This window comes from Arachis hypogaea, chromosome 4 (assembly GCF_003086295.3).
Source record: "Arachis hypogaea cultivar Tifrunner chromosome 4, arahy.Tifrunner.gnm2.J5K5, whole genome shotgun sequence".
In the NCBI taxonomy this organism is placed as follows: domain Eukaryota; kingdom Viridiplantae; phylum Streptophyta; class Magnoliopsida; order Fabales; family Fabaceae; genus Arachis; species Arachis hypogaea.
The window spans coordinates 118,507,080-118,517,034 of NC_092039.1; the positions used below are offsets into that span (position 1 = coordinate 118,507,080).

At 33.7% G+C, this 9,955-nt stretch overlaps 2 protein-coding genes across 3 annotated transcripts; both read left to right on the forward strand.

Annotated features, from left to right (window-relative positions):
* Window positions 1-1,443: 1,443 nt before the first annotated feature.
* On the forward strand, window positions 1,444-6,216 carry LOC112797529 (uncharacterized). 2 transcript variants are annotated; one of them, XM_025840517.2, is made up of 10 exons: window positions 1,444-1,812; window positions 2,741-2,877; window positions 2,981-3,154; window positions 3,383-3,619; window positions 3,713-3,813; window positions 3,940-4,012; window positions 4,100-4,168; window positions 4,302-4,409; window positions 4,699-4,824; window positions 5,614-6,216. In XM_025840517.2, the coding sequence occupies exons 1-10, from the start codon at window positions 1,467-1,469 to the stop codon at window positions 5,806-5,808; spliced, it is 1,566 nt and encodes a 521-aa protein (XP_025696302.1). In that variant the 5' UTR covers window positions 1,444-1,466; the 3' UTR covers window positions 5,809-6,216. The 2 variants fall into 2 exon arrangements, with proteins under 2 accessions (XP_025696302.1, XP_029153818.1); XM_029297985.2 differs by having other exon boundaries at window positions 5,696-6,216.
* A 397-nt stretch (window positions 6,217-6,613) lies between these two features.
* Window positions 6,614-9,955, forward strand: LOC112797530 (sphingoid long-chain bases kinase 2, mitochondrial). The gene is made up of 12 exons (XM_025840518.3): window positions 6,614-6,923; window positions 7,178-7,254; window positions 7,768-7,821; window positions 7,973-8,032; window positions 8,171-8,248; window positions 8,370-8,416; window positions 8,500-8,540; window positions 8,621-8,705; window positions 8,781-8,895; window positions 9,006-9,128; window positions 9,211-9,311; window positions 9,487-9,955. The coding sequence occupies exons 1-12, from the start codon at window positions 6,758-6,760 to the stop codon at window positions 9,614-9,616; spliced, it is 1,077 nt and encodes a 358-aa protein (XP_025696303.1). The 5' UTR covers window positions 6,614-6,757; the 3' UTR covers window positions 9,617-9,955.

Here is a 9,955-nt window from a genome sequence, read left to right on the forward strand (position 1 = left end):
ATGAAGACATTAGGGGCACGATGTTGCCAAGGCTAGTTTCTGATTGTTAGTTTTCTTTTTGTTAGGTTTAAAGCCCCTTTGTTTATCGAAAAAAAAGCCTTGAAAATTAGTGTCCGATTTTACATTCTAAATTATTTTTGTCCTTTCAAAAAATTAAAACAATTTTCAAAATCTTATTTTTCTCAAAACACGGTACCGGACAGACTAGAGCCGATATTGCCGGTTTAAGCACCGGTACACATTTTTACAAAAATCTTTCGCAAAAGTTACATTTTTTCAATTTAAAAAAATTCATTAAATTCAAATTTCACCTTTTTAGTTTTAAAATATCATTTCTATATTTTCAAACCTATTTGGCTTAATTAAAATTATTATTTTATTAAAGCAGTTTTACATAAAAATTCTGATTCTTACAAAAAACCTATTTAGGTATATACTCAATAACAGATTTGTATATTTTTCTGTAATTTTTTAAAAAAGAAAATATTTATCTTTATTTTCCAAAAAATATAAGAATATGATACAAATGCAACTAGCCAAACTATACAGATGGAGCCCGTAGGTGGGTAAGATAGAGTTTGGGCCATGTGCTTAAGTCCAAACTACATAGGTTTTTGTGTTATTGGCCCAAGCTGTGGACTATGTTGGCCTATCTCCCCCAAATCATTATCACTCAAATTCTGATGTTTTGGACCCAAATTTATTTTTGAAAATCATTTTCCCCTTAGTTTTTAGCATCTCTCTTACTGGATCAATTGATAAATGGAGCTCGTATATAAGACGAATTGACTTGTCAAAACCAAGCAAAAATAAAAAGGTTGATAAAATATATAAAAATTAATTCTTTTTTAATCAAAATAATAAAATTTATATATGATAAAAATTATAAATTCAATAATAATTAATTTATTATTTATTATTTTATAATTTTTCTTACTTTAAAACAATATTTTTTAAGAGATTTAGAGTATGAATATTATTCTGTTTTAATTAATAATTTTTATTATATTATTTTTAAATTATTTAAAAAAATTTATTTGTAACAAATATATTTTTGACAATTAAATTTTAAAAAATTAAAATTAATTTAATAATAATAGATAATAAATATACTTGATTTACTTACGTTAAAAGTTATTTTTGTAGAATTATTTTTAAATTAATCATAATTTTTTAAAAAAAATTAGTCATTAAAAAAAAATTTAATATAAATTAAAATTTTTTAGAATAAAATTAAAATAAAATAAAATTTAAAATATTTTTAAAATTATTACAAACAATAAAAAATATACTTTATCCTATAATATATTAAAAAAAATATAAATATGACAACAATAATTACTCTCTAAAATAAACGGCTCAGATAACTTCTGATGACTAAAAAAAAAATAGTGGCCGTAGGATAAGATACACGTGCATGTGAGCTCAAAATATTATCTGCTTTCGTCATCGCTCGCCTCAACAATATGTTGTTAACTCACGCGCCACCACCACTACTTCGTTTTCTCACACCAACTACAACATTATCACTCATCAAACTTCAACTCCATCATCATCATCATCATCATCACCATCGTAGAACTCTTACTCTCTTCTCACATTCTCTTCGCGCCTCACACTTCTCCATGACCGCACTTATCAACAACAAAAACGCCGCCGCCGGTGATTCATCGACGGAGCACGTCACCGGCGAATGGCAATCGGTGCCGGAGCTCCAGCTTCGTGATCACCGATTCACTGTACCTCTTGACTACTCTCGTGGCACTCATTCTTCTCCTAAGATCACGGTTTTTGCTCGTGAAGTCGTTGCAGGTAACAATGTTATAGTTATCACAGTAATCAAAAGGAGTTGTTTTTTCTTCTTTTGGGTTTGATTGAATTCGTGGTTCTTTCACCGTAGTTTGATTATTTGGTGATTGTAGAAAAAAAGAAAAAAAATTTCCTTGGTTTTTCAAGGGTTTGAGTTTTTGTGTGTGTTGATTTTGTGGTGGAAAAAAAAAAAGAGATTTTGGTGGTGAGTCAGTGATGTGCCACTTTCTGAAATTGGGAAAACCCAGCTGCTGTTTTGAATATTTTGTCCATGGGGATCCGAGTGAAGAATCCAAAGTATTGGATTCTCTGGAAGTATTAATTGACTTTTTTGGTTGTGTTACAACTTTTGAAATGATTATTTTTAACTTTCATCCTTGGAAAGGTGGAGGTGTGGAGTTGGAATCTGGAATCTGGAATCTGGATCATTAAACTTTTAGGTAATTTATTACTTCACGTGAGTTTGTTTGGATAAATAATAAAGGAGCTTTAGCTGGAACTGCTGGTGAAGCTTGTTACTTGCATCTGATGAGTGATTATTCTTTGGTTGCTTTGTATGATTCAAAGCTTACAATTTGGTGATGGAAATTACTGTGTTTTGATGGAGGCAGATTGTATCTATCTACATTCTAGTATTGACTACCATGACTAGAGTCTCGAGAGCACTACATATGTTGGCAATGGGAGCAACATTAGATTTCTCATACTCAGAAGCACAAGGGCTTCTCGAATATTCTGTTCGTGTTAATATCGTTACTTGTTAGTCAACACAATAAGTTTTTTATGGTATCCAGAAAGTTATTTGTGGTAAATTATGGCAAATTATTGTTTTATGGATTGGTGATGGATGAGCGCTTAGGCTTCATTCTGTTAATCACCTCCTTCATCATCTTGGATTGTTTTATTAAAAGAATGTGTTGTTTCATTTCAGTTGGGAAAGTAGAGCAAACATTGCCATACCTGTTATATTTGCAAGGTGGACCTGGGTTTGAGTGCATGCGGCCAACTGAGTCTAGCGGATGGATTCAGAAAGCTTGTGAAGAATTTCGTGTAATCTTGATGGATCAGGCATGATTTGCTAAACACTTGTATCATTGTCATCTTTTTGTCTTGTGACCACTTTGTGTATGATAAGCTATTCTATTGTTTTTTGTTTATTTTCATTCTGCAGCGAGGAACGGGATTATCAACTCCTCTGTCTGTGTCATCAATGTCGCAATTCAAATCTGCACAAGAATTAGCCGACTTCTTAAAACACTTTAGAGCTGATAATATAGTAAATGATGCAGAGTTCATCCGAGTACGAATTGTTCCAAATGCTGGACCTTGGACAATTTTGGGACAGGTATTCTCAGTAGAACTTTCTAATAGTATTCATGCAAGCAGCTGATTCTGATGCTGAGCAGTTTGGCTTTACAATCCTTAACATCATTCCTTTCTTTTTCTCTCCTTGAGTATCAATCATTTTCTATGGTAGCTGTTCGATGTTGGTTTAAAAATAGTACCTTTGAAGCACAGTAACATTGGAATTCAACTCTTTCTAACTCTTATCCTGTTATGTTAACTGTGGCAGAGTTATGGTGGTTTTTGCGCAGTCACGTATTTGAGTTTCGCACCCCAAGGACTGAAGCAAGCCTTTCTAACAGGAGGAATTCCTCCAATTGGAGATGGATGTACGGCAGATTCGGTGTACAGAGTAGGCTTTGAGCAAGTTGTAAATCAAAATGAGAAGTATTACAAGCGATACCCTCAGGATATTAAAGTAGTTCAAGAACTTGTTAATTATTTAGCAGAAAAAGAAGGAGGAGGGGCAAGCATCTCTCTCGTACACCTTTTCTTATTGTTTTAAAGAAGCATACTAACTAACCTTGCTAAAATCTATTTTCCTTTTCCCTTTTCATAGGTGGCCCTTCCATCCGGGGGAATCTTAACCCCAAGAGGGTTGCAAATTCTTGGTCTCTCTGGCTTAGGATCTGGAGCCGGTTTTGAGCGCATGCATTATCTGTAATGCTTTAAATGCTGATTTTTATTTTTCCTTTTTATGTTTCCTATCTTGAAATCACATTTGTCCCTCATTCAAGCACCAAAGAAAACTAGTGTCTCATTTTTGTTGTGTACTGAATTTTTTAGGTTTGAGAGAGTGTGGGAGCCTACGTTAGTTCCGGGAGCACCAAAGAGAATAAGTTACTATTTCTTGAGTTCTGTAAGAAATTATTTACTTTTCCTTGATTTTAAATCCCGAACATGAAGTTTAGTTTGAAGATAAACCTCTGATTTATGTTCCATGCAGTTCGAGAAGTCATTAGTTTTTGATACTAATCCACTGTATGCCCTCATGCATGAGTCCATCTATTGTCAGGTAGACTTCCATTTGAGTTTCTTGGTTATGCATAGTATATGCTACAACAATCCCTTCAATTTTTTTTCTCTCTTCATCGATGATCTATCGTTTTCCTTTAACTCTTGTCCTCAATCTCTATATCTCTCTCTAGGGTTCTCCTAGTAGATGGTCTGCTCATAGAATAAGGAATGAAATTAATGACAAGTTCGATGCAATTAAGGCGGCTAGAGAAGGACTACCTGTACTCTTTACAGGAGAGGTAGGTTTTAAATAATACATGGTTTTCTGAATATTTAATTGTGTTCATTGTTCAGTGTGACATTTCTTTGTGCAGTACTGTGATGTTTTGTTTTGATTTGATTCTTGCGCACATTCTAGCGTCTGGAAACTGATACTTTAGCGTGATGCTTCACCCGTAAAATAAATTAAAAGCTCTGCGGCAACATTGAATGCTAAGAGACATGTTTTTGACTTCTAATTCAAATGCTGATAATGCATTTATTTATAATTATGAGGAGCAAGGTGCTAATCATGTTTTCCTTTTGTAGATGATTTTCCCATGGATGTTTGATGAGATTCAAGCCTTGAAACCGTTCAAAGATGTAGCTGATATTTTGGCCGAGAAGAAGGATTGGCCCCCGCTCTACAACGTCCAAGCTTTGAAAGACAACAAGGTAGTTTACTCAGCACCCATTTCATGGAGAAGTTCATATCAAAACAATCTCTTAATCAGTAACAAAGAGGAGCTAGGTTTTTCTAGAGGTCCCTTTTGAATATTGTCACAACTCACAAGTTTGTGTGCTGTTGTCAAATGAAAGGAGTGGTTTATGCGAAGGTAACGGGAGCGTACCCTAATTCAAATAGCCACTAGATCATGCATATAAAAATATAAATGGTCCAGATTACATCAAAAAATTGTGTGACTTTTTGAATTAGCAATGTGGTATTTAATCCAGTCTTGGCTATTTATTTTAGATTAATTGATCATGATTTTCTCTTTTAACCTCAATTTAAGATAATATTATTCTTCATTCACAAAAAGATAATATTATTCTTATTTGAGTGTCGTCATAGTTGTAAATGTAAATATATATTGTGGATTTTGGATACAGAGTTGTTGACTTACTTTTTATCAATTTCCCATGATGATATAGCAAAAGCTAATTAAAGAGAACTTCTCTACTTGAGAATATTTTCAAAATTACAACCAAAATATTTGGTTCAACCACAACAAATCGTGTTCTAGAAATGTAAAGTTGTACTTATCACGCCATACCATATTCCATGTTGGTTGAAATTGAAAAGTGAATGAGTTCTTGTTTGAAGAGCTCTTCTGTATTGGTTTCAAAATGTTCAGAGGCACTGTTCATGTCTCTAATATCTTAGTCCTATTTAGAGTCGAATCTACTAGTTGAGCGTCGTGAAGTTTTCTGTTTTTAATGTGCTTCATTTAATGCTGGCAGGTACCCGTTGCTGCAGCTGTTTACTACGAAGATATGTATGTGAATTTTAAACTGTCCATTGAAACAGCTTCTCAAATAGCAGGGATCAGGCTCTGGATAACTAATGAGTTTATGCATTCTGGCTTGCGAGACGGAGGGGGAAAAGTTCTTGATCACTTGCTGGGAATGTTGAATGGGAGGAAACCTCTTTTCTGATCACCATTGCAACTCCTCTCGCTCCCTTCACCTATGTTTGGTTTTCCGTTTGCAGTTTCCAAATCATGGTTTGGAGGACGGAAAACCAAACATGCAGTTAGACTTATGGAATCACACCTGATTATAAGTTTCCAGCTTTTTATGATAGACAGTCTTGAAGTCTTTATTGTTACTAAGTCTTTGAACTCTGACTCCATAGAATCTTCATTTATTAAAGTATAATCTTGTAAGATTGTACTTCTTACCAGTTGAAATACATAGTACTTCATGCACTTTTCAGGCTTGGCTTTGGTTGCAAGCTTCTTGCTCTTTCCAATGACAATTATTATGGGAAGGAATTAAAAAAAAATATGGGATTTGTTTATATATATTTATATTTTAAAGAAAGTGAATATTTCTGTTATTGAATTCTTATCTTTTTGTTATTATTACTTTTAACATGGCCTAATTAAATGTTGAAGTAGTATAACTATATAATCAGGTTATGTGTAACTAGGAAACCTGCATCATTAAGACAGTAAAAGTAAATGACAGAAAGCTCAAATAAATTATTTATAATCATTCATTTTACTTGATAATATTTGGCAATAAGTTTTGTCAATTCTACACACGCATGCGCACGCACGCACTCATATATAAAACACTACTTTTTAAAGAAAATTCATGTAGAAGTATCATAGGAAAAAGATAATCATATTTTTAATACATTTATGCATTAATTTCATCATAAAACTTTTGTTGTTTTGAAAAGGGAACATTGTACTTTGTCCATTCCCTTTGTCAAGTACGGTGATCAATCTTAACATGTATAATATATAAGATAGTTAAACAGTTCCTTGCTTCTTCCGTCATCTATCTTATACATTTCTTTCCAAATATCAAATTCAGCATAACAAACCAGAAAGTTTGTGTGCTATTATAGTAGCGTAGATATCAACAGTATCAGAAGATGATGATGATGGAGGCATTTGGAAGAGGAATGCACGTGGCTGCTGCTAGCACCATGGTTTTCAGATCAGAGCTACAACCAATGATGACACCAGAACCAGTTGGTTCTTCATCCTTTTCTTCTTCTTCTCGTCAAAGGGACCTTGTTTTCATCGTCAATCCTCGAGGTAATGATTTTCTCTTCTTAGAAAACTCTGAAGAAGAAGGAAAAATCTTGTTGAGTTCCTGCACTTAATGATAGGGTGCTGGAATTAGATTAGAGCTACCCATTATTTGTTTTGAGGTAAAGTTTACATTTTTGGGGAAAAGATTGCAATGTTTATCATATTCTTAGGTTCACAAATCATATGTTCTTGTGTAATAAATATAGAGCTATATGATTTGATTTGACAAGTTTTGAAACCTAAATCTTGGGTTTTAGGTTGTAATGGGAAGACTGGTAGACAATGGAGGAAGATACTGCCATATCTACAGTCTCGCCTCGGTAAAGAATGCAATGTGAGTTAGTAATTGTAAGATGAGCTTTTTGAAGATCAAATCTGCAAATTCAGTTGCTTTTTGTTAATTTGTAAATCCATGATATGTTGTTTCTATTTTTCGTTATTTTTATATGCTGTGTTGATTCTGTAAGGTTAAATTATTCTGTTAGTCCCTATGGTTTCATTGAATTTGTAATTAAGTTCTTATAGTTTAAAAGCAATTGGGTCCTTTCACTATTTTGAATTTTGTAATTAGGTTCTTTTTGCACAAAAAACATTAGTGCTAACAGAATATTCCTCCCAAAATTAAAAATACCTACAGTTAAAAGGCTAAATTCCTAAACCTGAACATCTTATTTTTTCAGAATATTCTATTAACTATTAACGTTTTTGGCTTAGAAAGAACCTAATTACAAAATTCAAAACAGTGTAAGAACCTAATTGAAAGCTTTTAAACAATAGGAACTTAATTACAAATTTGGTGAAATTATAGGGACTAACAGATAAATTTAACCATTCTATAAATGAATAGATATTGGAGTCCATAACTTCAGGTCCTTGTCATGCTATTGACATAACAAGAGAGGTTAGCACAAAGAACTTCAAATCGCACGATTGGTATTTACTACTCCCCCTGTTTCAAAATAAGCTTGGCGAAGTTTATTTCGAAATGGAGGTAGTAGTAACTCTATTGCTTCCAATGATTCTGAGTTGTTATATGCAATCATGCTATGCAGGCCATAAGAGAAGGTGCTGATGCTGTTGTTGCCGTTGGTGGTGATGGAACTCTTCATGAGGTGCAAATAGCTTTGATTTTTTTTTTTAGAATTCCACCTTATTTAACATTATTAGTTGTTAGTTGATATTAATTGTTGAAGAATTTCAACATTATAACTTAATTGCTCTCCTGATCCAGCTCAGTTTATTACTAGCAGGTTGTCAATGGATTTTTTTGGGCTGGAAAACCTGTTACTAGTCAAATGAAAGACTCAACACATTCAACTGCTCTTGGTGTGAGTCATATAATTGGAATTAGAATGCAATATTATTAGTTTTTACTCAATTCAAGTTTATCTAAATACCTCTAGCGAAAAGTCCTGAATCGAATCCTCAGTATGTTTTGGCTTTATGCAGCTTATACCCTTGGGAACTGGTTCTGACTTTGCAAGAACACTTCATTGGTTAGTTTCTGTTTGTGTGTTCATTCTTCTTGCGCTTCTTATTTATATGCAGTAAATGGAAACATCTGTTGGATCTTTTCCAGGAAAGATGATCCTCGAGAGGCCATTGAACGTGTTGCTAGAGGTTTCTTCTTCTTCTTGTTCTTGTTTTTGCAATTGCAATATTGTTTGCTGTGTTACTTATTATTGTAGGCATTCTTACAGGGTTGAGATCAAGGATAGACATTGGTGTAATCGGCGGAGAAAGTTGCGAAAACCATTACTTCATAAATGTTGCTGACATCCATTTGTAAGGCAAACTTAGAAAATTTCAATTAGTATAATTCATAGACTGTATCCAATCGCATATCGCAAAATTTTGCAGGAGTGCAAAGGCTGGTTTTTATGCTTCTAGATACAAGAGCTTTGGTAAACTGTGCTATGTACTTGGTGCATTGCATGCTTTCATGGGGCATCAAAACCAGGATTTGAGAATCAAGGTCAGTGTTAGTTAGTTCCTTTTTTTCATGTAAAGCTTCATATCTCACCAAATGTTTCTAGGTCCTGCATATTTTTCATATAAGGTCCTATAATACTTAAAGAAATGCAGTTCAATGAAGGTGAGTGGGAGACATGGCCTCAAGTAACAACCGTTTGCATTGGAAATGCAAAGTATTTTGGTGGCGGCATGAAGATTACACCGAATGCTACTCCTTACAGTGGAAATTTAGAGGTGAAATATGTTTCTCTAAAATCTCTTGGATGAATATCATCATATATTTTGAATCAAGTAAAAGTTGTGTTATATTCTTCAGGTTGTGATTGTTCAAAACTTTAAGTGGCATGATTTCATACTGAAATTACAAAAGCTGTATAATGGAACACATCTCTCACTTGAAAATATATCAGCAAGAAGGTATGATCTTGGCTCGAAACACTATTGTTAAGCTTTAATTCAAAAATGTGACTCAGCATTCGCCTTCTAATCCATGTAGCTGACCTACCTAGCAGAACAAGACTTAGTTCATGCTGTTAATTAGGCTTGCTTAGGTTTTTGTTGGTGCTAATTCAGATTGTTCTTTGTATCATAGCGCACTTTCAATCGAGTTGGAGGACATCTCAGGCAACGGCGGCATTCATATTCAATCGGACGGGGAACATTTGGGGTTCCTTCCGAAAAAGATTAGTGTTCTACCTGGTGCTATTGAGATGATATGCTGATTCATCTGGAGAATAACTGTGTCAATGAAATAGTGAAGATGATGATGCTATTTGCCAGATGAATGTGTCTTCAGATTCTGATTCTGAATTGTTACTTAGATCAAGAAATGAGTAATTTCCTTAACATCACTGCTATAACCTATAACATGCAATTCCTGCACCTAAATTCTACAATGTTTATGAAAATTATAACACTGAACCTGTGATTGTTACTTTAGCACTCTTCTGTTAATTTCAGCATAGTAACAGATAATTGTGTTCCAACATATGAAAAGTGTTCCCTACTGCATGAAACCATACTCATTCAGAGAGAGAATGCTAAGGAGTTTGACTCTGCAA